Source organism: Xenopus laevis, chromosome 1L (assembly GCF_017654675.1).
Source record: "Xenopus laevis strain J_2021 chromosome 1L, Xenopus_laevis_v10.1, whole genome shotgun sequence".
Lineage (NCBI taxonomy): Eukaryota > Metazoa > Chordata > Amphibia > Anura > Pipidae > Xenopus > Xenopus laevis.
In genome coordinates, this window is record NC_054371.1 from 228,878,289 (window position 1) to 228,904,889 (window position 26,601).

Genomic DNA, 26,601 nt, shown 5'->3' on the forward strand with positions numbered 1-26,601 from the left:
CGCTCATATTTTCATCATTGGAACTGTAGCAATGGGGATTGGTTCACGGGAGGTTTAAAAATCTATTGTATCTCCTGCTCATCCCCAGTGTTTCTTCGTAGTCAAAAGATCAGGCAGAAGTCAAAAGACAGGAAAAATGCTTGAGCAGGAACAGATTAACTGAAGCCAGCTTGGGCATTCCCAAAATGGTGGATTAGCCTTTTAAAGATGATTTGGTGCCAAAAATTCAAATCCGGCACCCCTCAGTGACATCATGACGCTCAGCATCATGACACAGACGCCAAACGCCAGCGTCAGCAGAGCTGAGAACTCGGAAGTTTGTGCCTGCGCACCGCCACTCTAGGAGAGACGCGCCGGGAGGTAAGGGACCTTAGCAATCTCCCGGCGTCTTATACACATATCCCTCAAAATGTATCACTGCAACTACATACATAATAGCATAGGCTGAAAAAGTCTCATCCATTGAGTTCAACCTTTTATGTCTAAATAAAACCTGCACGACTGCTACTTGGTACTGCCTGTCCCTCGCTAGGACCCGGCCCTTACAGTGACTGAATGACTTAGTATTGGGGCCAATTCCCAAGCCTAAACCAAATATTCCAAATCTAGTTCTAGAATTATCAACTTTCACTAAAAAACAACAGAAGAGACTCAGGTCATATTGACATTCACTGCCACTTCCCATATAATATCCCTAAGCCCCGCCCCCATGTGCCTGGGTCTGGAGACTGCAGAGAGGCTTCTACCCAATCAGGACTAGGAACCTCCAATCCATCAATAGATTCCACCAATCACAACCTGTTTTTCCTCATATGCAAATGTTTGGCTGGCTAGATGAAAGAAAGGTTTGTTTGGGGCAAATGATGGGATATTTGGGAAATGTCCTGATATTAATCATTTGTAATGTGCGATTTTAATTAGAATTGTTCAGAAGGAAAGTGGCAGAAGAATTGTGGGTGAGTGACAAAGTCTCCCTATGTAGGGCTCCCCCTGAATATTGGGGATATATATAGAAGGTTATTGGGGGAGTGGATAGATGTGGAGGGAAGCTCAGTGCTGAGGCTACAGACAGAGTGCTGGGGGTCACTCAGTGAGTGTGACTCAGGGAAGGTCTGAGATTAGAGCCCCTTGCTGCTCTCACAGGGCATCACTTGGATGAAGTGAGTGGGTACTCAGAAAGCTTGGCTCTGATTGGCCAGTGAGTGCAAAAGATGCAGTGAGTGCTCCTGGGTTGAGCTCCTGTAGATGCAAAGGCATCAGGCTTGGCACTGCCCACAGCTGGCACATTCAAGCTCAATGGCTGAGAGGGAACTGCCCCAACCCAATTCAGACTACTCTCCCTCCACATTTCTTTTTATGAATTTATCAAACAAACAACCCCTCCCCCCCAATTAAAATTACCAGAATACGGAATGTAATCATAGGCTGTGGGCATCCAGGGAACAAATCCAAATCCCCATAAAGGCACCCCAATCAAGATCAATGGATATTATACATGAGCAATGATCAACATTCCATATTCCGGTAATTTTTTTAAAAAAAATCTCTTTTATTCTGTTTTATTATTCTGCAGATGCTTATACAGGTATGGGACCTATTATTTAGAATCCTGGGATTTCATAGATAAGGGATCTTTCCATAATTTAGATCTTCACATCCTTAGTTGGGATCAAGTACAAGCTACTGTTTTATTATTACAGAGAATTGGATTGGATTATTTGGATAAAATGGAGTCTATGGGTGATGGCCTTTCCATAATTTGGAGCTTTCTGAATAACGGCTTTAAAGATAAAAGATCCCATATCTGTATTATATAACTGACACTCCAAAAAGAAAATACTACAAAATGGCCAGTGTATCACTACTAGTGGCAAGTGGGTTGTGGTGAAACTCTGTGTGGGGTGGGTTCAGGCCAAATTCTTCTATCTTACTACTTACCTCCAACTGTCCCGTTTTTTGTGGGACAGTCCCGATGTTGACAGCTCAGCCCGCAACTTAATAGGCCTTTGGAAGAGAGCCCAGAATACATGCCAGGTATAAATTGTTACTTTGTAACAATTTAAGATAAGCAAAGAAACAATTGTAACAATTTAAGATAAGCAGGTCTCGGGGAAACTGCAACTTGCAGCTTAAAGGGCAATTCACCTTCATTAGCAAAATTGTAATAACACAGAGAAACCACAGAAATGTGTTCAAACTTCCATAACTCTGCCTAATCGTGTAAAATGAACATGGTAATTAGGTGGTGTGGCCACAAAATTGGCGTGGTCAAACAATTTTCGCCTCGCTCTGTGCAGCAAATATTTTTCTCCCTCTTTCTATTTCCAAAATGTTGGGAGTTATGTTACTATGTCCCACTTTTGCCTCCAGCAGTGGGTATTTATAGACTCACTCCACCCCATTCAGTTATGTCATGGATGAACAGTCTAAATACCAATGGCATGCTATGTCGGGTTGGGTGCGGGCAGGTTAGGATAAAGTCAGGCTGACTTCTTGTTGACCCGCATATCACTAGTTGCTACCCCCCTAAAATATTCTATATGTATTTAGAGATCCATAACATATGACTGGGGTGTGATCATACTGGAAGCAGTAACTGTCTAGATTCTCTTTGGGGGCATATTTACAGGTCGCTTCCAGTTGGAGTCCATTCGTCATTCCTGGTGCTAATTGGTGTTGTCCTTCAGCTCTGCCAGCCAGTAGACTGATTGTGAAGGTTCTTTACCTTGAAGGATGAGTAGAAGTAGGGTTAGTGTTCTAATTGGCATCTCCTATAAAGACCACTCTCCTTCCTGAGGTCTAAAAAGCATTTTATACATAAGCTTACTCAAGCCTAGGGTATGAGTAAATAATCTGATATTGCTATGGTAGGGCTGTACAGACTGCTTATATTTCTATTAATTCCATGTCTGCACCCCTTCTAACTAGAATCCACTGGAGGACATGGTTTTATGCGTAATAGATCTTGCCAGACTAACTTCATTTCTTTTTATGAGAAGGTAAGTAGAGACCTTGATTCTGGGATGGCAGTGGATGTGATTTACTTAGACTTTGCTAAAGCATTTGATACAGTGCCACACAAAAGGTTACTGGTAAAATGAAGGAATGTTGGCCTGGAACATAGTATTTGTACCTGGATAGAGAACTGGCTAAAAGATAGACTACAAAGAGTGGTGGTAAATGGAACATTTTCTAATTGGACCAGTGTTGTTAGTGGAGTACCGCAGGGCTCTGTACTAGGTCCCTTGCTTTTCAACTTGTTTATTAATGACCTGGAGGTGGCCATTGAAAGTGCTGTTTCTATTTTTGCAGATGAGACTAAATTGTGCAGAACTATAGGTTCCATGCAGGATGCTGCCACTTTGCACAGTGATTTGTCTAAACTGGAAAACTGGGCAGCAAACTGGAAAATGAGGTTCAATGTTGATAAATGCAGGTTATGCACTTTGGCAAAAATAATATAAATGCAAGTTATACACTAAATGGCGGTGTTTTGGGAGTTTCCTTAAAGGCGCTAAAATCCCTCCCCCTCCGACCTACCCCCCCTGGGCAAATGCCCCTAACTTGTTACTGACCCCTCCGTGCAGTTCCTCTCCTGTTGAGTTCACGGCAGCCGTGTTCGCCCATGCGCTCTTCTTCCTGTATTCGCCGGCATTTGGTGGCGCATGCGCAGTAGAGGGATTTACTTGGAAGGATCTACTGCCCTCAAAAGTCATGAAGTTTCCGATTTCTTTTTTCGGATACTTCGTGACTTTCAGGCGCATGCGCAGTAGATCCTTACTGGGCTTGAATTCTCCTTTAAATGAGAAGAATCTTGGGTTTTTTGTAGATAGCAAGTTGTCTAATTCTGGGCGGTGTCATTCTGTGGCTACTAAAGCAAATAAAGTTCTTGTATAAAAAAGGGCATTAACTCAAGGGATGAAACCTAATTGTGTCTCTTTATAGGTCCCTGGTGAGGCCTCATCTGGAGTATGGGGGCAGTTTTGGACTCCAGTCCTTAAGAGGGATATAAATGAGCTGGAGAGAGTGCAGAGACTAAGTGCAACTAAACTGGTTAGAGGGAGGGAAGAGTTAAATTATGAGGGGAGACTGACAAGGTTGGGGTTGTTTTCAACATTTAGTTGATACATTAATCAGCGGCATCTCTGGAGAATTGGCAACAACCCCCTTAATAACGCACATTAGCAATTCAGCTTTCTGACCTATAATTATGCTATTCTGGCAGAGTATCTTCCCTGAAAATATTTCAGTCGGCTGAAAGGGTGTAGGGTGGAGGCGCATCTGTGGCTCCTCATGTGCTTCTATTCCAATCAGCCACAGAACAATATAAAGGTGGGTGTGTATGTGTACAATATCCATCCACCTGGCCTGTGGGTGATCAGTCCAATACCGTATGTCATTGGCCCATGAATGGCCATCTTTAAATCGTTTAGGAGAGTAAACACTTATTTAGTATAAAGTACCATTTATTTTCACTGTTTTCTTTCAAGCAAATTTTTTTTTGACAATTCCTGATTAAGCAATAAATTCAAGGCAAATTGTTTTACACAAATATGGTATTTCATGTACTCCATGAATGGGTTTGACCCTTTCAAGAGATGCTCGAGTCCCACCACTCTTCCCAAAAGCCCTTGCAGCAGGCTGGGGGGAGACCAAAAGGGTTCAATAATTTTCACACAGTGATTAAAATGATTATACCTGGCTGCCCCATAATGCTATTTAATTAAAACATGGCAGCTTCTAGTACTTTGATGCCTCAGTGTCTTTATTGTTGACATAAATGTCCACTTGAAACATTTTCAGGGGAGGATAGCATCTCTTTACTGCTGTCTTGGTTCCACTTCCTGGTTGAGCAGGAACTGATGCGCCTCTTTCAGGGTGTTTTTCATATCTTGGTAACCAGAGTATTTACAGGCCTCTTCCAGTTGGAGCCAGCGGTAGTCCTGGTGCTCATTGGAGAGCCTCACTGGAGTGGTGTAGTCCTTCAGCTCCGCCAGCCAGTATATAACCGTTTTTGGCCTGTTTCGGACATTGTAATTCAGTTCTTTGTGGAACCCTTTCACCAGGCTGATGTGGCTGGAGTCCAGGCCGGCCTCTTCCTCTGTCTCTCTCAGGGCAGTGCTCATATCATCCTCTCCAGGGTCCACATGGCCTGAAAATTTAGCAGGATTAAAGGGGTGGTTCACCTTTAAGTTAACTTTTAGTATGTTATAGAATTGCTAATTCTAAGCAATTTTTCAATTAGTCTTCATTTTTTCTTTTTTATAGTTTTTGAATTATTTGCCTTCTTCTTCTAACTCTTTCCAGCTTTCAAATGGGGGTCACTGACCCCATCTAAAAAACAAATGCTCTGTACGTCTACAAAAGTATTGTTATTGCTATTTTATTACTCCTGTTCTATTCAGGCCTCTTCTATTCATATGCCAGTCTTTTATTCAAATAATAATTTGGTAATTTGGACCCTACCAACCGGATCGCTGAAACTACAACCCGGAGAGCTGCTGAATAAAAAGCTAAATAACTGTAAAAACACAAATAATAAGAAATGAAAACCAGCAGCAAATTGTTTCAGAATATAACTCTCTACATCATGTTAAAAGTAAATGTAAAGGTGTTTAATCCCTCAAATTTAAAGGTGTCCAATCCCTAAATTTACTTAATATATAAACAGAACTGGCAAATGGGAAACTGGAAAGGGCACAGGAAAAGGTCATAAAGATACAGCCTTCCAGCAAATGTGGTGGGGTTTTACAATGTATACCATAAATATAAGGGGAAATTTAATATGTATAAACATGATCTCTCTCAATCTACAGTAGAACCTCCATTTAAAGGGATACTGTCATTGGGAAAAAAAAATTTTTTCAAAATGAATCAGTTAATAGTGCTGCTCCAGCAGAATTCTGCACTGAAATCCATTTCTCAAAAGAGCAAACAGATTTTTTTATATTCAATTTTGAAATCTGACATGGGGCTAGACATTTTGTCAACTTCCCAGCTGCCCCAAATCGTGTGACTTGTGCTCTGATAAACTTCAATCACTCTTTACCGCTGTACTGCAAGTTGGAGTGATATCACCCCCCTCCCTTTTCCCCCCAGCAGCCAAACAACAGAACAATGGGAAGGTAACCAGATAGCAGCTCCCTAACACAAGATAACAGCTGCCTGGTAGGTCTAAGAACAACACTCAATAGTAAAAACCCATGTCCCACTGAGACACATTCAGTTACATTGAGAAGGAAAAACAGCAGCCTGCCAGAAAGCATTTCTCTCCTAAAGTGCAGGCACAAGTCACATGACCAGGGGCAGCTGGGAAATTGACACAATGTCTAGCCCCATGTCAGATTTCAAAATTGAAAGAAATGGATTTCAGTGCAGAATTCTGCTGGAGTAGCACTATTAACTGATGTGTTTTGAAAAAAACATGTTTTCCGTTGACAGTATCCCTTTAACGATTTTTCAGAGGACCAGACAAAAAGTAATGGAGTAAAATCCAGGAAATGTATTATGCATATTATATAGGTGGGACCACAAAAATGTAAAATGAGGAGATGAAAATTGAAGTTTCACAATTATTTTTTTCCTGCAGCAAACAGATTTTTATTGTTCCCCTTTAAGACATTCAAATGCCCATGTAATGGTACTGGGTGGGAGCTGGGTCAGTTGGTTCTCTCCTGGTATCATATATTCATTTTTGCTTTTATCTCTAACTTAAACCTAATACCTTTTGGGGGTGTCCAGTGGTGTTCCCCGTAGGAAGTCTGTAGGAGGAGGAACTCAATAGCATCTGTGGCAGCAGCTGAGATTCCCGCCTTGCATCTCCGGAATATTATCAGACCACAAGCCCGTAAAGCCATGCTGCTGCTGCTGCTCTTGCTAAACAGGAATATAATCACATGGGATGTTTAAGCAGCTACAGATATAGGGCTCTATACAGGCACAATTAAATGCCCCTCATATGTAATTAAATGCAATATTTGCCCAGTAAATCACAGCAACCAGGGAGATATTTCACAATTAAATGCTGATTGGTTGTTTGTAGTGATTGGACTTTGTTTTCCCCCTAGCTCCTGGCTATGATCAGTGACTACTCCAAGTCTATAATGCATACAGCCTCAGCCAACCATAAGCCGGCATGCTGGTATGTCTAACTGAGCCAACATAAGGGAATGGTTTTAAAGGAATAGTTCAGTGTGAAAATAAAAACTGTGTAAATAGACAGGCTGTGCAAAATAAAAAATGATTCTAATATAGTTAGTTAGCCAAAGATGTAATATATAAAGGCTGGAGTGAACAGATCTCTAATAAAACAGCCAGAATCCAACGTCCTGCTTTTCAGCTCTCTAACTCTGAGTTAAGGTGGCCATACACGGGCCGATAAAAGCTGCCGACAGACCAAGTCGGCAGTTTATTGGCCCGTGTATGGGGGCCCCCGACGGGCTTCCCCGATCGAGATCTGTCCGAAAGTCGGTCAGATCTCGATCGGATGGGATTAAAAATCCCGTCGGATCGCGGGCGCATCTGTTCGTTGATGCGGTCCCGCGATCCGACCGACCATTTGCGAATGCTAGGATCCGATCGTTGGACCCTAGGGCCCACGATCGGATCTGCCCGATATTGCCCACCTCAAGGTGGGCATATCGGAGGGAGATCCGCTCGTTTGGCGACATCGCCAAACGAGCGGATCTATCCATGTATGGCCACCTTTAGTCAGTGACTATAAGGGGGGCCACATGGGACATTTCTGTTCAGTGAGTTTGTAATTGATCCTCAGCATTCAGCTCAGATTCAAAAGCAACGGGTATGACCCATGTGGCCCCTCCTCAAGTCTCTGATTGGTTACTGCCTGATAACCAATCAGTGGAAACCCAGAGAACTGAAAAGCAGGAAGTAGTGTTCTGGCTATTATGTTACACATCCAGTCACTCCAGCCTTTATACATTACATTTTTGGCTAACTAACTATATTATAAACATTTTTTATTTTCCACAGCCTATTTATTTACCCAGTTTTTATTTTTACACTGAACATTTCCTTTAAGTGCCTCTTCTCACTGCTTTCTACTGTTCCTATGTACATCGCCTTTACTCCGCATGTTAAAGGGTAACTCTACCCCGATGTATTTGGCCTAATGAAAGAAAATGCAATTCTGTGGCTGTGTAGCCAGACTCTAAAAATACCATGCCAAGTTAACAAAAACATACCCCTATAAACATAACAACAGACACATGATGGTGCCCAAAGCATTTCATAACAGACAGTGGTGGCCTATAAAGCATTCCACTGCAATCCACATCCCCCCTCCAGGCAGCCATTTTTGATATAGTATGGGGATTGCAGTGGTCCTATCTCACGAGTCTGCGGTGGCCAGCAAAAAATTATTCTTTTAAGGGGCTATCTGGGGGCCTATAATCAGGGATATCCTGACAAAAGCAGGTCACTTGAAAGGTATGCAGTTTAGCAATTCATAGTAAGTTAGGTTGAAAAAAAAGACACACGTCCATCAAGTTCAACCTTTGAAATCTATTTTAACCTGTCTAACTGCCAGTTGAGTGAGGGTGCAGGGTCTATACATCTATTGCTGTTAGGGCCTTGTTTAACAATTTCACTAAACACGAGATCTTGTTCCTATTACTCTTCTGCAGGCCCTGCAAATGCCAGAGGGGCTACTGTAAGATGCCATAGACACTCACTGTTTAGTGGGCTGTTTGGGCCTCTGTGTGGCCTGTTGGGGCCTCTGGGTACCTGAAATGCCAGGGCCTATTTTGATTCTCAGTCCAGAGCTGCTCTTCTGAGAAGGATGTGTTACCCCCAAGGCCAGAGTATAAGGATCAGCATGATATCAATGCACAGCCGCTGGCAGCTAAATCCAAGGCCAACTCTCCATGTTTCATGCCCATAGGAGCCTTTCTGCCAAGGATTCTTTCATATCACCTGGCCCTAGTCTGAAGAAAAACACTTTCATTCTTGGTCAGATTGGGAGGAGAGGATCTGATGGCTGCAGGAACTGCCACCGTAAAAAAGAGCTTAAAAATGAAAGATGTTGGTAGCCATTAGATTCTCTTAAATAAGCCCATACGTTGTCCCTAAATTGAAATATTGTCTTGACATAAAACACTGGAACGAAATTCAGAATAAGGGAAAGTTTATGGGTAACTGTAGGCAGGGCCGCCATCAGGGGGGCACAGGGGGCTTTAGTCATACCAGGCAGGACCGCCATCAGAAATCACAGGGCCCCATACGTCAAAATTTCCTGGGCCCCCTGGGCCTCGCCAACCCGACACAAGCCCCACCCACTGGTCCGCCCCCCCCACAGTAAAAAAAGAACATTGGTGGTCAGGGCCCCCCATACATTAATAAAAAATAAAAACATTGGTGGTCAGGGCACCCCATAAAAAAACACTGGTGGCTAGGGCCCCCACATGTTAATTAAAAAATTTTTGGGGGTCAGGGCCCCCCATTAAAAAATATTGGTGGCAAGGACCCCCACACGTTAAAGAAAAAAGTTGGTGGCCATGCCCCCCCCCCTGCTGTCAATGAGCTGCCAACTTCAGAAGGAAGGGGGGAGCACAAGTGGCTGCATCTTTTGTCAGTAACAGCAATCTCTTCCCTTATTCACAGTCACAGAATTTTAAGTCAAGCCGCATGGGGATTGGACGAGCTGGAGGGGAAAGCTATCCAATCCCTGAGCAGCTCAATCGGGACTTAAACTTTTGTGACCAATCAGGGATGAGAATGGACAAAATACAGTCATCTGTGACAGCGGGGGCCCGGCTAAAAAAGCGCAGCACAGCCTGGCCCCCCTTAAGACCTAAAACCCTCTGGGCCCGGGACAACACTCCCCCCCCCTGATGACGGCCCTGATACCAGGACTGAACCTAAAGGGGGGCCCCGCATGTGCTGCACTTTTATAAGTAGCCGGACCCCACACCAGAAAACTTTGTTGTATGGGGCCTGTGATTTCTGATGGTGGCCCTGATTGTGGGTGCCAGGGGTCTCACTCCTCCGCTCTTCACCCACGCACTTTTGAGGTCCTGGAATGTTCTGCCTCAGAACTGACATGGAAACGGCAGATCTCTGGGAGAAAGAAGAAAAGTTTACTCTGGGTCCATTTCAGCCACTATGGGGGCACTACCTCATACCTCCCAACTGTCCCGTTTTTTGCAAGACAGCCAAGATTTTGACAGCTCAGCACGCAGTCCCGGATTGTTACTGAAATGTCCCAACTTTCTCTTTTTGATCTCCTGCACTGAACAGCCAGAAAAAAGACAAAAAGTTTCTAAAACTTAATTGGCTTTTGGCAGAGAGCCCAGAATAGCTACGTAGACACTTTTGTAACAATATAAGATAAGCAAAGAAACAATTGTAACAATTTAAGATAAGCAGGTCCCTTGGGAGAGTTTAGACTCACAGCTTAAAGGGCCTTTCACCTTTATTAGCAAAACTGTGAGTGTGGCAACTGGCAAACCTTTTTGTCCCTCTTTCTATTTCCAAAATAATGGTTATGTATGTTTGTATGTTCCCTGTCAGTTCTGTATGTTCCCTGTCAGTTTTGTATGTCCCCTGTCAGTTCTGTATGTTCCCTGTCAGTTCTGTATGTTCCCTGTCAGTTCTGTATGTTCCCTGTCAGTTCTGTATGTTCCCTGTCAGTTCTGTATGTTCCCTGTCAGTTCTGTATGTTCCCTGTCAGTTCTGTATGATCCCTGTCAGTTCTGTATGTTCCCTGTCAGTTTTGTATGATCCCTGTCAGTTCTGTATGTTCCCTGTCAGTTCTGTATGATCCCTGTCAGTTCTGTATGATCCCTGTCAGTTCTGTATGTTCCCTGTCAGTTCTGTATGATTCCTGTCAGTTCTGTATGTTCCCTGTCAGTTCTGTATGTTCCCTGTCAGTTCTGTATGATCCCTGTCAGTTCTGTATGATCCCTGTCAGTTCTGTATGTTCCCTGCCAGTTCTGTATGTTCCCTGTCAGTTTTGTATGATCCCTGTCAGTTCTGTATGATCCCTGTCAGTTCTGTATGATTCCTGTCAGTTCTGTATGTTCCCTGTCAGTTCTGTATGTTCCCTGTCAGTTCTGTATGATTCCTGTCAGTTCTGTATGTCCCCTGTCAGTTCTGTATGTTCCCTGTCAGTTCTGTATGATCCCTGTCAGTTCTGTATGATCCCTGTCAGTTCTGTATGTTCCCTGTCAGTTTTGTATGTCCCCTGTCAGTTCTGTATGTTCCCTGTCAGTTTTGTATGTCCCCTGTCAGTTCTGTATGTTCCCTGCCAGTTCTGTATGTTCCCTGTCAGTTTTGTATGATCCCTGTCAGTTCTGTATGTTCCCTGTCAGTTCTGTATGATCCCTGTCAGTTCTGTATGATTCCTGTCAGTTCTGTATGTTCCCTGTCAGTTCTGTATGTTCCCTGTCAGTTCTGTATGATCCCTGTCAGTTCTGTATGTTCCCTGTCAGTTCTGTATGATCCCTGTCAGTTCTGTATGTCCCCTGTCAGTTCTGTATGATCCCTGTCAGTTCTGTATGTTCCCTGTCAGTTCTGTATGATCCCTGTCAGTTCTGTATGTTCCCTGTCAGTTCTGTATGTTCCCTGTCAGTTCTGTATGTTCCCTGTCAGTTCTGTATGTTCCCTGTCAGTTCTGTATGATCCCTGTCAGATCTGTATGTTCCCTGTCAGTTCTGTATGTTCCCTGTCAGTTCTGTATGATTCCTGTCAGTTCTGTATGTTCCCTGTCAGTTCTGTATGTTCCCTGTCAGTTCTGTATGATCCCTGTCAGTTCTGTATGTTCCCTGTCAGTTCTGTATGATCCCTGTCAGTTCTGTATGTCCCCTGTCAGTTCTGTATGATCCCTGTCAGTTCTGTATGTTCCCTGTCAGTTCTGTATGATTCCTGTCAGTTCTGTATGTTCCCTGTCAGTTCTGTATGTTCCCTGTCAGTTCTGTATGATCCCTGTCAGTTCTGTATGTCCCCTGTCAGTTCTGTATGATCCCTGTCAGTTCTGTATGATCCCTGTCAGTTCTGTATGTTCCCTGTCAGTTCTGTATGTTCCCTGTCAGTTCTGTATGTTCCCTGTCAGTTCTGTATGATCCCTGTCAGTTCTGTATGTTCCCTGTCAGTTCTGTATGATCCCTGTCAGTTCTGTATGTTCCCTGTCAGTTCTGTATGTTCCCTGTCAGTTCTGTATGTTCCCTGTCAGTTCTGTATGATCCCTGTCAGTTCTGTATGTTCCCTGTCAGTTCTGTATGATCCCTGTCAGTTCTGTATGATCCCTGTCAGTTCTGTATGTTCCCTGTCAGTTCTGTATGTTCCCTGTCAGTTCTGTATGTTCCCTGTCAGTTCTGTATGTTCCCTGTCAGTTCTGTATGTTCCCTGTGAGTTCTGTATGTTCCCTGTCAGTTCTGTATGTTCCCTGTCAGTTCTGTATGTTCCCTGTGAGTTCTGTATGTTCCCTGTCAGTTCTGTATGTTCCCTGTCAGTTCTGTATGTTCCCTGTCAGTTCTGTATGATCCCTGTCAGTTCTGTATGTTCCCTGTCAGTTCTGTATGTTCCCTGTCAGTTCTGTATGTTCCCTGTCAGTTCTGTATGTTCCCTGTCAGTTCTGTATGATCCCTGTCAGTTCTGTATGATCCCTGTCAGTTCTGTATGTTCCCTGTCAGTTCTGTATGATTCCTGTCAGTTCTGTATGTTCCCTGTCAGTTCTGTATGTTCCCTGTCAGTTCTGTATGATCCCTGTCAGTTCTGTATGTTCCCTGTCAGTTCTGTATGATCCCTGTCAGTTCTGTATGTCCCTGTCAGTTCTGTATGATCCCTGTCAGTTCTGTATGTTCCCTGTCAGTTCTGTATGATTCCTGTCAGTTCTGTATGTTCCCTGTCAGTTCTGTATGTTCCCTGTCAGTTCTGTATGTTCCCTGTCAGTTCTGTATGATCCCTGTCAGTTCTGTATGTCCCCTGTCAGTTCTGTATGATCCCTGTCAGTTCTGTATGATCCCTGTCAGTTCTGTATGTTCCCTGTCAGTTCTGTATGTTCCCTGTCAGTTCTGTATGTTCCCTGTCAGTTCTGTATGATCCCTGTCAGTTCTGTATGATCCCTGTCAGTTCTGTATGTTCCCTGTCAGTTCTGTATGATTCCTGTCAGTTCTGTATGTTCCCTGTCAGTTCTGTATGTTCCCTGTCAGTTCTGTATGATCCCTGTCAGTTCTGTATGTTCCCTGTCAGTTCTGTATGATCCCTGTCAGTTCTGTATGTCCCCTGTCAGTTCTGTATGATCCCTGTCAGTTCTGTATGTTCCCTGTCAGTTCTGTATGATTCCTGTCAGTTCTGTATGTTCCCTGTCAGTTCTGTATGTTCCCTGTCAGTTCTGTATGTTCCCTGTCAGTTCTGTATGATCCCTGTCAGTTCTGTATGTCCCCTGTCAGTTCTGTATGATCCCTGTCAGTTCTGTATGATCCCTGTCAGTTCTGTATGTTCCCTGTCAGTTCTGTATGTTCCCTGTCAGTTCTGTATGTTCCCTGTCAGTTTCTGTATGATCCCTGTCAGTTCTGTATGATCCCTGTCAGTTCTGTATGTTCCCTGTCAGTTCTGTATGATCCCTGTCAGTTCTGTATGTTCCCTGTCAGTTCTGTATGTTCCCTGTCAGTTCTGTATGTTCCCTGTCAGTTCTGTATGATCCCTGTCAGTTCTGTATGATCCCTGTCAGTTCTGTATGTTCCCTGTCAGTTCTGTATGATCCCTGTCAGTTCTGTATGTTCCCTGTCAGTTCTGTATGTTCCCTGTCAGTTCTGTATGTTCCCTGTCAGTTCTGTATGATCCCTGTCAGTTCTGTATGTTCCCTGTCAGTTCTGTATGTTCCCTGTCAGTTCTGTATGATCCCTGTCAGTTCTGTATGATCCCTGTCAGTTCTGTATGTTCCCTGTCAGTTCTGTATGATCCCTGTCAGTTCTGTATGTTCCCTGTCAGTTCTGTATGTTCCCTGTCAGTTCTGTATGATCCCTGTCAGTTCTGTATGATCCCTGTCAGTTCTGTATGTTCCCTGTCAGTTCTGTATGTTCCCTGTCAGTTCTGTATGTTCCCTGTCAGTTCTGTATGTTCCCTGTGAGTTCTGTATGTTCCCTGTCAGTTCTGTATGTTCCCTGTCAGTTCTGTATGTTCCCTGTCAGTTCTGTATGTTCCCTGTCAGTTCTGTATGATCCCTGTGAGTACTGGACTATACAAAAGGGATTAAGAAGATCTCCTTCCTGTTCCTCCACATGACAGTGAGCAGCTGGTGACTGAGGAATAACCAACTGTCATGTCACAGTCCAGGAAAGGAAAAAGTCGGTAAGTAGGATATGATTTTCCCTTTTCTCTTCTCGTTCTGCCGCTTGTTTGCACGAAACTCAGTACAAAAACAGAACAAACATAAATGTCACCGCCTCAGCTCCGAGCTCTGAGCAGCAGAAATGACACATGACTTGTTCTCAGGTAATATTTCAGGTAATATTATTATTTGAGGTAATATCTGCAGCTGAGATGGCGGGAGAACATGGCGGGTAACATCCCTCTGCCCAATATCATGTCATTATACGGCCACTAATTACATCCTCCCGCCCCATGAATCCCACAAATCCCCATTCATGGAAACTCACTGTGACAGACGGCGCCTCTGCTCGTCACGTGGTGCAGCGAAGAGAACGTCTCCTTAGCAGTGAAACGCTCACGCCCTTCCTCCCGCCTACTTTTTAGTCACGTGCCTGTGTCCTCGCCACTTCCTGCATTCTAGTGTTTAAACGGCCTGCGCGGCGTTGCTATGGTGACCGCCCCAGCTGTTCTCTGACTGGGGAAGTAGAGAGAAGTGAGGGGAGAGAGAAGCGGCGGGACAGCGGCATGTGAAAGCGGGAACGGGCTCAGCGGGGACAGAACTGAGGGAGACCCGGTCGGTGGACGCAGGGTAAGGGGAACCTGATCGCAGGGTGAAGAGAACTGGGTCACAACTAGTGGAGACTGGGACAGGGGAAACCGGGTAACAGCCGGGGGGAGGGGTGCTTGTCACATATTAAACTAAACTAAAGTAACGACACGTGAGAAATGAGAGGGAACTGAGCTGTAAGGGGGGGGGGGAGTTGTGTGGGGCCTCTGGGAGTTGTGGGGGGGCCTTGGGAGTTGTGTGGGGCCCCTGGGAGTTGTGTGGGGCCCTTGGGAGTTGTGTGGGGCCCCTGGGAGTTGTGGGGGGGCCTGGCAGCCCTAGGAGTTGTGGGGGGCTCCTGGGAGCTGTGGGGTGCCATGGGAGTTGGGGGTGGCCCTGGGAGTTGTGTGGGGCCCCTGGGAGTTGTGTGGGGCCCCTGGGAGTTGTGTGGGGCCCCTGGAAGTTGTGTGGGGCCCCTGGAAGTTGTGTGGGGCCCCTGGGAGTTGTGTGGGGCCCCTGGGAGTTGTGTGGGGCCCCTGGGAGTTGTGTGGGGCCCCTGGGAGTTGTGTGGGGCCCCTGGGAGTTGTGTGGGGCCCCTGGGAGTTGGGGGTGGCCCTGGGAGTTGGGGGTGGCCCTGGGAGTTGTGGGGTGCCATGGGAGTTGGGGGTGGCCCTGGGAGTTGTGGGGGTGGCCCTGGGAGTTGTGGGGGTGGCCCTGGGAGTTGTGGGGGTGGCCCTGGGAGTTGTGGGGATGCCCTGGGAGTTGTGGGGATGCCCTGGGAGTTGTGGGGATGCCCTGGGAGTTGTGGGGATGCCCTGGGAGTTGTGGGGATGCCCTGGGAGTTGTGGGGGGCCCCTGGGAGTTGTGGGGGGCCCCGGGAGTTGTGGGTGCCTTGGGAGTTGTGGGGAGCTCCTGGGAGTTGTAGGGGGCATGGAAGGTGTGACTGAGGTGCAGATTTCTATATGTTTGGGGGGACAGGGAATCTTGTGAGAGTTTTGGGGGTGGGTAAGACTGGAGCATGTACAAGAGATAGAGAGGAAGGTTGGGCTCATTTACCACTTGACCCCTAAGTACAAAGTTCTGATACAAAATGTTGTGATTTCCCCAGAATTCCAGTGTAACTGGGGGAGAACGTGTGCGCTGCTTAGTGGCTGCTCTTCATGAGCTGCATGTAAATTGTAGCACCCTGTTTAATAAAATAATAATATAATAATAATAATGGGGATGTGTCAGACAAATGTTCTGTGATCCACACTGGTCACTAATGGCATTTGCCCCCAGTCACTTGTGTGCCCAGATACAGCCCCAGATACAGCCCCAGATACAGCCCAGATACAGCCCACTGGGCAATCCCAGGCACAATACAGTATACAGGTCACTGCAGACTTCCCAGTATCCGGGTGCAAAAGTGATGTGGGCTGAGCAGGTAATTGTCATTCTCCACATGTTGCTCAGGGAATTGTTTCACTTGCAGAAGTTGCAGCATTGTGTCACTTTTGTATCTGTTCCAGTAGTTTGTTCTTGCATTCTGATGTGAGTGTTTGCCCCCGGGTAGAAGTTTCTAAGTTGTGGGGCAAATCCCTCAGTAAGTAGTGGCTATGGGCAGTTATGGTGAGACTGAACCTTTGTCTGCTGAGCCAGATATGCTACAAACATATTGCGAGGAGAAGCATATTGCAAAAAACATTGATATACCTGATAGAAGAAAGTTGTACTATGTCAGAGGCACATTGGGAAATGTAGTGCAGGTAGAACCTAAAATTCCAGAACTAACTTATGACAGTTGTACAAACTCTACACCCAGACTTCATACACCAATTTTCAGTCTTGTCTCCAGCCAATAAAAACCATAGCAGAAGGGGTCAGACAAGATTTGTCATTGTTGATTTGGAGCGTTTATTAGTAGGTTCTAGATTAAATTTTGAAGTGTAAGTGCTCCCTTGTCAGTGTCATAGCTCTACAACTCCCTGCAGCCTTGTTGGTAGGTCAACCTTATTGGTAGGCCATAGACATGACTAAAGTTCGTTGCGTTATGTCTACAGAGTAAAGTCCTCACTTCACATGACAATAACCTCAAGTGGAAAGATGTTTATGCTTTTCAGTCTGACCTTGCCAGGCTCTCTGGGCAGTGGCACCCCAAGTCCATTGGTGACAAATCCTATACTACAGATATGGGACCTGTTATCCAGAATGCTTGGGACCTGGGGTATTCCCAGATCTTTCCATAATTTGGATCTTCATACCTTAATTCTACTAAAAGATCATGTAAACATTAAATAAAGCCAATAGGCTGGTTTTACTTCCAATAAGGATTAATTATATCTTAGTTGGGATCAAGTACAAGCGACTGTTTTATTATTACAGAGAGGAAATCATTTTAGAATATTTTAATTATTTGAGAAAAATGGAGTCTATAGGAGAGAGCCTTTCCGTAATTTGGAACTTTCTGGATAACGGGTTTCTGGATAACCTTTCCCATACCCACTTCATCTTTAAGACCAACAGTGTTCTTTCTGTAGTGCTACCCACAATTCCCAGGTACAGGTTGAGATCTTCTGTTCTGTGGCTTTTGTGCGGAAGGGCAGATTCCTTACTCTACTCCCCGCACTGACACAAGTGTAACCGGAGCAGATGGAGTCAGCCTTTCAACAAATGGCAGGTTTAACATTTCATGCTGATAGAAGAATCCTAAGGCAAAGGATTATCATGGGGAAGAGGTCAGTGTATAGGAGGGGGGAGTTGATATGCTTCCCACCAGCCAAACCGCAAACCTCCAGTTTCGGGAACATAATATGTAATATATAAAAAAAAAAAAAATATATATATATATATATATATATATATATATATATATATATATATATATATATATATATTTATATATATTTATATTTATTATATTATGAGTAATAAAAAGCAATAACAATACATTTGTAGCCTTTGTTTTTTAGATGAGGTCAGTGACCCCCATTTGAAAGCTGGAAAGTCGGAATATAAAGGGAAATCGTGAAAAAACTATAAAAACTAGATAATGAAGACCAATAGAAAAGTTGCTTAGAATTGGTCATTCTATAACATACTAAAAGTTAACTTAAAGGTGAACCACCCCTTTAAGGTAAGACATGACCAATGTCTGTTTTACAAATGATTAGTGCTGCTGTCAAAATGCCCTATGTGCCTTTACAAGTATTGTGTGTCATTGGGAGAAAATTGTAGTACAGGCATGGGACCTGTTATCCAGAATGCTCGGAACCTGTGGTTTTCCAGATAACTGATCTTTCCATAATTTGAATCGTCATACATTAAGTCTACTAGAAAATCATATAGACATTAAATAAACCCAATAGGCTGGTTTTGCTTCCAATAAGGATTAATTATATTTCAGTCGGGATCAAGTACAAGCAACTGTTTTATTATTACACAGAAAAAGGAAATCATGTTTAAAAATGTAAATTATTTGGATAAAATGGAGTCTGTGGGCGACGGCCTTTCCTTAAGAGCTTTCTGGATAACAGGTTTCTGGATAACAGATCCCATACCAGTACCCCAAGAAAACCCACAAAGACAAATTGCAAAACGTGCCCTACCTGGCGTTGAGCCTGGGACCCCAACATCTACTACCTCACCGTACTTGCCTTAAATGTAAGAAATTGCTGCACTGAACCTTCATTTTAGAAAACCTATTACTGGAGCCCCCTTTAATATTTATACAGAAGTTGGTTTTTAGTAACATAGTAAGTTAGGTTGAAAAAAGTTTAATCTTTTAAACTCTATATAACCTGCCTAACTGCCAGTTGATCCAGAGGAAGGCGAAAAAGCCCATTTGAAGCCTCCCCAATTTGCCTCAGAGGGGGAAAAAATTCCTTCCTGACTCCAAAATGACAATGGGACCAGTCCCTGGATCAACTTGTACTATGAGCTCTCTCCCATATCCCTGTATTCCCTCACTTGCTAAACACCATCCAACACCTTCTTATACCTATCTAATGTATCAGTCTGTACCCCTGATTCACTTCCCAGCTCTCCTTGTAACACCCCTTTCCCTCCTCTAATCTCATTGGCTCCCTCCTGTCAGCTGGGAGGAGCTACTGGTGAATAAAGCATCCGACCCTTCCTTGTACCTATCTAATGTATCAGCCTGTACCACTGATTCACTTCCCAGCTCTCCCTGTAACACCCCTTTCCCTCCTCTAATCTCATTGGCTCCCTCCTGTCAGCTGGGAGGAGCTACTGGTGAATAAAGCATCCGACCCTTCCTTGTACCTATCTAATGTATCAGCCTGTACCACTGATTCACTTCCCAGCTCTCCCTGTAACACCCCTTTCCCTCCTCTTATCTCATTGGCTCCCTCCTGTCTGCTGGGAGGAGCTACTGGTGAATAAAGCATCCGACCCTTCCTTGTACCTATCTAATGTATCAGCCTGTACCACTGATTCACTTCCCAGCTCTACCTGTAACACCCCTTTCCCTCCTCTAATCTCATTGGCTCCCTCCTGTCTGCTGGGAGGAGCTACTGGTGAATAAAGCATCCGACCCTTCCTTGTACCTATCTAATGTATCAGCCTGTACTCCTGATTCAGGGAGAGAATTCCACATCTTCACAGCTCTCACTGTAACAAACCCCTTCCCAATATTTAGCTGGAACCTCTTTTCTTCTAATCGGAATGGGTGACCTCGTGTCAGCTGGTAAGACCTACTGGTAAATAAATCATGAGAGAGATTATTATATGATCCCCTTATATATTTATACATAGTTATCATATCTCCCCTTAAGCGCCTCTTCTCCAGAGTGAACATCCCCAATTTGGCCAGTCTTTCCTCATAGCTAAGATTTTCCCTTTACCAGCTTAGTTGCCCTTCTCTGTCCCCTCTCTAATACAATAATGTCCTGTTTGAGTGATGGAGACCAAAACTGTAGGGCATATTCTAGATGGGGCCTTACCAGCGCTCTATACAGTAGTGGAGGGTGGTTGATTAATAGAAGCACTGAGAGTGGGTCACTGCTATGGGTTTAGGGGATTATCCATACACATATCTAGATGTGAATATAATTCCTTGCTAGATGGCCTATCTCTGCGTTCTTGACCTTGTATGAGACATGGTGGGAGTCATACAGCTGCTGCACGGGGCAGCTGTCCATAACAACTGCGCTCCATCACTTGCTGTGTGCAGTGTCCTATAAATGGAAATGTAAAATTAGCCTTTGCACTAAAATGGAAATTCAATATTATTGAGGCAAGTGCAGCACACATGAACTGATACGGGTCTAAATATGACTTATTAGTAGAGTTAATGCAAATGTTAAGGTCAACCAACCATCTAAGGCTCCGTTCCCTGAACAAAGGAAGATCTTTCAACTATTCTCTCCCAAATAGTAACGTATGCCCATTACATATGGGGTGTATAGAGCATTCCTCTTGTATTTAGGACTATTCATGAATCTTTAGTCTGCTTGTTTAGCTGGGGTTTAGATTGAAAGCTCTTGTGTGCAGGACCCTCAGGTCCCATTTTTATTTTGTAACCCATGTTCAATTATTTTATAATTTATTGTTCAGCTCAGTTTAACTTGCTGGATACAATTAAATCAACCAGTGGTTCCACAGCTATGATACTGTGTGGGATGAGCACAGACTAAATGCTTATTAAATGTGTAAGGCAATAGTACAGTTGTTTTTATTGAACAAATGAGGGATATTGGAGCTCAGACTTGAGCCAAAAATGACTGCAAACCAGTGGGATAGATCTATGCATATAAAAGTAATTTATCATACCTCCCAACATTTTGGAAATAGAAAGTGGGACAAAAAGATTTGCCACGTGAATTTGTTGACCACGTCCATTTTTGTGGCCACACCCCCTAATTACCACGTCCATTTTACAAAATTTGTCAGGTTATAAAAAGTTTGAACACATTTCTGTGGTTTTTATGTGTTATTACAGTTTTGCTAATGAAGGCAAATTGCCCTTTAAGCTGTAAGTTCTCCCAAGAGACCTGCTTATCTTATATTGTTAGAAAAGTATCTATTCTGGTCTCTCTTCCAAAAGCCAACTAAGTTAGAAACTTTGTATCTTTTTCTGGCTGTTCAGTGCAGGAGATCAAAGAGAAAGTCGAGACATTCCAGCAGGTCCGGACTGAGATTCACAATAGGCCCTAGCATTCCAAGTGCACAGAGGCGCAAGCAGCCCTCCACCAGCCCAATAAATAAAGACTGTTTATGGCAACTTCCAGCAGCCCCGCTGGCATTTACCAGAACCCACAGATTGCCAGTCTGGGCCTGCATTTCAGTAACAAACCCGGGACTGAGGGCAGAACTGTCCAAATCAGGACTGTCCTGCGAAAAACGGAACAGTTGGGAGGAATGATTTATGTATGTTATATATAGAGAGGGATAGACGTAGAGGGATAGACGTAGAGGGATAGACGTAGAGGGATAGACGTAGAGGGATAGACGTAGAGGGATAGACGTAGAGGGATAGACGTAGAGGGATAGACGTAGAGGGATAGACGTAGAGGGATAGACGTAGAGGGATAGACGTAGAGGGATATAGGGGCAGGTTCCTTAAGGGGCGAAGTGACTAACGCTAGCGAAAATTCGTCAGAGTGATGTAATTTCGGTACTGTGACAATTCCCTAACGGACGCAGGCGTAACTTCGCTAGTGAAAGAGACGCATGCTAGCGATCATTCGTACTTGTAGTCTATCACCAGGTGAATTTTCGAAATGGCGAAGGGACATAACTCCACAAATTCAGTAAGATGCGGATTTTACTGAACGTTACCTCTCGCTTAGGGAATTTGCCCCATAGAGAGATAGAGAGATTTATATATAGATATTTAGATATAGAGAGAGATAGAGAGCAATAGATTTATAGAGAGAGAGAGATTTACATGTACAAAGTTAGTAACTTCTATTTGAGAAGAGGAGTTTGTAGGGATAAGCCTGTGGCTCAAGTCTATATCCCCTAGGCCCCCTCTGTACAAATAGTAATGAAATTCTACTTAATGAGAACAGATGGTGCACACCCACATTTAGAGCAAATGCAGCTCAGTAACAGGCTCCTTGTTTAACCACTAAGTAGTCAGCGCTAGGCAAGGTGCCAGTAGATGGGGCAGAGCAGATGGGATGCTCTTAGGTCTTAGCATGATCTTTCAGTCATTTTTAGATTGTAATTGGTAAGATATGGGAAGGGTTATTTTGGGTAATGTAGTGTGGTTGGTGCTTTCTCTGATAACTGACATGTTCCTAAACTGACTGGCCTGTTTATTTAATTGTGTTTTTCATTATATTTTGTTAAAATCAATGTTATTAATTGCATTTAATAGGGTAATAAATTATTTCAGTATGTGGGTATATACTGGATTAACTCCATAATTGTTTCTGGTTGACCTAGTACTATGCAGGTACCTCATCCAAACCACACTCCATGTCCAATCCGATGGATTTTAAAAGGCATGCACGACTGGAGCACTTATAACAAAAGCAGTTCCGACTTAGAGGGAAAAATTAGGATTCATTAGCTACAATTTTCTGCTTCAAATAGACCTCAGCAGGGGGCTGCCGTAAAATGCCATAGACAGCCACTATTTATTGAATCTGTGCTGGGATGTGTGGGTCTCCTTAAAATGCCAGGGCATATTTTGAATCCCAGTCCAGACCTATACACATGTATGTATATTCTTTATTTAGAACTACTTGTGTACATTACTTCCCCTTGGAACTTAAAGGGATACTGTCATCGGAGAATATGTTTTTTTTTTAAAACACATCAGTTAATAGTGCTACTCCAGCAGAATTCTGCACTGAAATCAATTTCTAAAAAGAGCAAACAGATTTTTTTATATTCAATTTTGAAATCTGACATGGGGCTAGACATTTTGTCAATTTCCCAGCTGCCCCTGGTCATGTGACTTGTGCCTGCACTTTAGGAGAGAAATGCTTTCTGGCAGGCTGCTGTTTTTCCCTTCTCAATGTAACTGAATGTGTCTCAGTGGGACATAGGTTTTTACTATTAAGTGTTGTTCTTAGATCTACCAGGCAGCTGTTATCTTGTGTTAGGGAGCTGCTATCTGGTTACCTTCCCATTGTTCTGTTGTTATGCTGCTGGGGGGGGAAAGGAGGGGGTGATATCACTCCAACTTGCAGTACAGCAGTAAAGAGTGATTGAAGTTTATCAGAGCACAAGTCACATGACTTGGGGCAGCTGGGAAATTGACAATATGTCTAGCCCCGTGTCAGATTTTTGCTCTTTTGAGAAATGGATTTCAGTGCAGAATTCTGCTGGAGCAGCACGATTAACTGATTCATTTTGAAAAAATTTTTTTTCCCCATGACAGTATCCCTTTAACCATACCCATAACATCTATACAAGTATGGTATCTGTTATCCAGAATGCTTGGGACCTTTGGTTTCCCGGTGTACATTATTTCCTCTTAGAACTCCACAATATGTATACAAGTATTGGACCTGTTATCCAGAATGCTCGGGGCCTTATTATTATTATTATTAACATGTATTTTTAGAGCGCCAACATATTGCAAAGTTTAGAATGCGAGTTTGTGCAGAGATAATGAGAGAAGAGTTGAGGAGCAGGTCAGTAGAGGAGAGTAGTAAGCGGTTGGGTGAGTATTTTGAGATGAGTTCAGAGATGTAGGTTGAGGCAGAGTTATGAAGTGCATTGAATGTCCGGGTCATTAGTTTGAATATTATTCTGAAAGGTAATGGAAGCCAGTGCAGGGATTGGCAGAGTGGCGAGGCAGAGGAGCCATATGGGACCTTTGGTTTCCTGGATAATTAATCTTTCCGTAACTTGGATCTTTATACCTTAAGTCAGAGGTCCCCAACCATTTTTACTCATGAGTCACATTCAAAGCATGAAAAAATTGAAACTGGTGATTGGCTTGTTGGTTGCCCCTATGTGGACTGGTAGCCTACAGGAGACTCTATTTGGCAGGACACCTGGTTTTAATGCAACAAAAACTTGCCTCCAAGCCTTGAATTCAAAAATAAGCACCTGCTTTGAGGCTCTTAAATTTTGGCTAGCTCTGGTATAGTGTTTCCACTTTCACCTGCTTCATACAACACACATTGGCACTATGTTCTAGTTGTATCATTATCTCTTTTTTTCAGGATATTCCTGCTGAAGTAACAAGTAGATTTTATAAAAAGAAAAGAAAATGCCCTTGTGCCTCTTTGAGTGCCTTTGTGAGGCAGATCTGCAGCAGTACTATCCCCATTTTGCAGCTGTTGGCCTCCAAAAAATAGACGAGCTTGCGCAGATCACCATGAAGGATTACTCCAGGCTGGGGGTTGAAAGGATGGAGGATCGCAAGCGTCTTTTTCAGCTCATCCAGGTCATACAGAGTGTGGCGCAAGAAGAGAAGAAAGAGAGGACCCCACTACAGCCTGGTTGTGTCTACCCCCAGCTCCCATACGATGGATCAGGTGCTAGGAGACAGCTACAGTTTGATGCCTCCATAGAGGCACAGTCTCACTTGCATGACTTTTCTCATAAGCATTCTGTGAATAACCCTGGGGACTCTGTTAGTATGGCCTCTCCTGCAGATCCACGTTACTGTAGAAATATCAATAGCAGTGGCACAGAGGCTGGCCCCACGGGCAGTGCAAAGAAACAGAACACTAAAACACCTCTACACAGAGGATCAGCACCAGACCTCAGTGATGGGGACATCCCCGTTATCCACAGAGTAGCTCATGTTTTGGGCTACAACTATGGCGTTCCTCAGACTTGCACAAGGTGAGAGACAACTGGTGGTCAGATCTTGGGATGTTTATATCCATGTTAACTTGTGGAGTCCTCAATCTAGTCAAGTGTTAATTAGTTCTGAATTAGACGAATGGGGGGGGGCAGACAAATTGCTTAGCTCATTGTCCTTTACTGTACAGGTATCGGATCCGTTATCCAGAAAGCTCAGAATTAACTAAAAAACGTCTCCCATAGACTCCATTATAATTAAATAATCCAAATTTTTTAAAAATTCCTTTTTCACTGTAATAATAAAGCAGTACCTTGTACTTGATTCCAACTAAGAAATAATTAATTCTGAATGAAAGCAAACCCAGCCTATAGGGTTTATTTTATATTTTTTTAATAGACTTAACGGGATTCTGTCATGATTTTAATGATGTAGTTTTTATTTATAAACTACGCTTTTTATATTGCAAATGATTCACTCTACAATATAAAATTTAATTCCTGAACCAACAAGTGTATTTACTGTAGTTGTAATATTGGTGTGTAGGTGCATCTCAGCTCATTTTGCCTGGTCATGTGATTTCAGAAAGAGCCAGCACTTTAGGATGGCACTGCTTTCTGACAGGCTGTTGTTTCTCCTACTCAATGTAACTGTGTCTCAGTGGGACCTGGATTTTTACTATTGAGTGCTGTTCTTATATCTGGTCAAAAAGGATATATTGGCTATAGGGTCTGAAAAAATCTTAATTACAAAAAGCATGACAGAGACCTCTAGTGACCAAACAGAGTTAATACATATAAAGTCCAAAAAATCCTCTATAGTCATGCTGTATTAAAAGTATATTTATTGAAACATCTAAAATACAACATTACCCCACATGGAGCCTAACGCGTTTCATGCTTACCCAGCACTTAGTCATAGGCCATCTCCGAGAGCAAACACGCCCCTTTTACATATGATATATATACATTTTCAAACAAACCCTCCCATTTAACTTGTGGGATACAGCATGACTATAGAGGATTTTTTTGGACTTTATCTGTTCTTATATTTACCAGGGAGCTGTTATCTGGTTACCTTCCAATTGTTCTGCTGCTCGGGGGGGGGGGTTGATATTACTCAAACTCTTAAGTGTACTGCAAATTTATCAGAGCACACGTCACATGACTGGGGGCAGCTCGGAAACTGACAATATGTCAGATTTCAAAATAAAATATAAAAAATTCTGTTTGCTCTTTTGAGAAATGGATTTCAGTGCAGCCACCTGCTGGAGCAGCACTATTAACTGATGCATTTGGAAAAAAACTTTTTTCCCCATGACAGTATCCCTTTAAGTTAAAAAGCTCCAAACTACAGAAAGATCTGTTATCCGGAAAACCCCAAGGTCCCAAGCATTCTTGATTACGGGTCCTATACCTGTATAATTTAATGTACGGTAAGTGCAGAAAATTCTGTTGAAAGGAAAATGAGCTGAAGGCAATTAAAGGCAAGTAGCATAGCCTAGTTTTGGAAAGTCGCTGTACTTTATTGTTTTTGATGGAACACGTGTCTCTTTATCCTACAGGCTGGAACCTACAGAGAAAAAGGGACCTTGGACAGAAACCGACCGAATTCGCGTGTGCGTCCGCAAACGTCCTCTGAGTTCCCGTGAAGAGCGTCGAGGGGAAGTTAATGTTGTCTCAACAGAAGATAAAGAATCTATAACAATATATGAGAGAAAGGAAGCCGTCAACCTTAAAGAATATCTTCTTCAGGTACAATATAAGCAGTGTCATTATATGAGTATCGTGATATGTTTGGATAGTGGCACATTTTAACTGACAAGGTTTGATATTTCTGCAGTGACATCATCAGGACTGCATATTCTGGAGTTAGGTGGGATTTATTTAAGTTTTTTTTTACAAGCTTAAAAAAAAAATGCAGCTTACTAAACTCTTGAAATCATACGTTATATGTTGCCTCTATATTGTCAAAGCAAAAGTAAATCACTCCAAGTTGGTTTTCCCCTCTC

The 26,601-nt window shown here is 43.4% G+C and overlaps 2 protein-coding genes across 4 annotated transcripts in view; one reads left to right on the forward strand and one right to left on the reverse strand.

Annotated features, from left to right (window-relative positions):
* Positions 1-4,448: 4,448 nt before the first annotated feature.
* nudt2.S (nudix hydrolase 2 S homeolog) lies at positions 4,449-14,662 on the reverse strand. The gene is given in 3 exon segments (NM_001098713.1): positions 4,449-5,152; positions 6,725-6,876; positions 14,619-14,662. Coding segments are annotated over 2 exon segments (465 nt in total). The 5' UTR covers positions 6,858-6,876; positions 14,619-14,662; the 3' UTR covers positions 4,449-4,820.
* Positions 14,663-14,769: 107 nt separating this feature from the next.
* kif24.L (kinesin family member 24 L homeolog) overlaps positions 14,770-26,601 on the forward strand; it is a 28,060-nt gene continuing 16,228 nt past the window's right edge. The window contains exons 1-3 of one of the 3 annotated variants that reach the window (XM_018267218.2): positions 14,770-14,920; positions 24,004-24,631; positions 26,155-26,344. In XM_018267218.2, the coding sequence (XP_018122707.1) occupies positions 24,051-24,631; positions 26,155-26,344 (771 nt within the window). In that variant the 5' untranslated portion in view covers positions 14,770-14,920; positions 24,004-24,050. The remainder of the gene's footprint in view (positions 14,921-24,003; positions 24,632-26,154; positions 26,345-26,601) is intronic. The other 2 variants (XM_018267229.2, XM_018267239.2) reach the window with 2 other exon arrangements.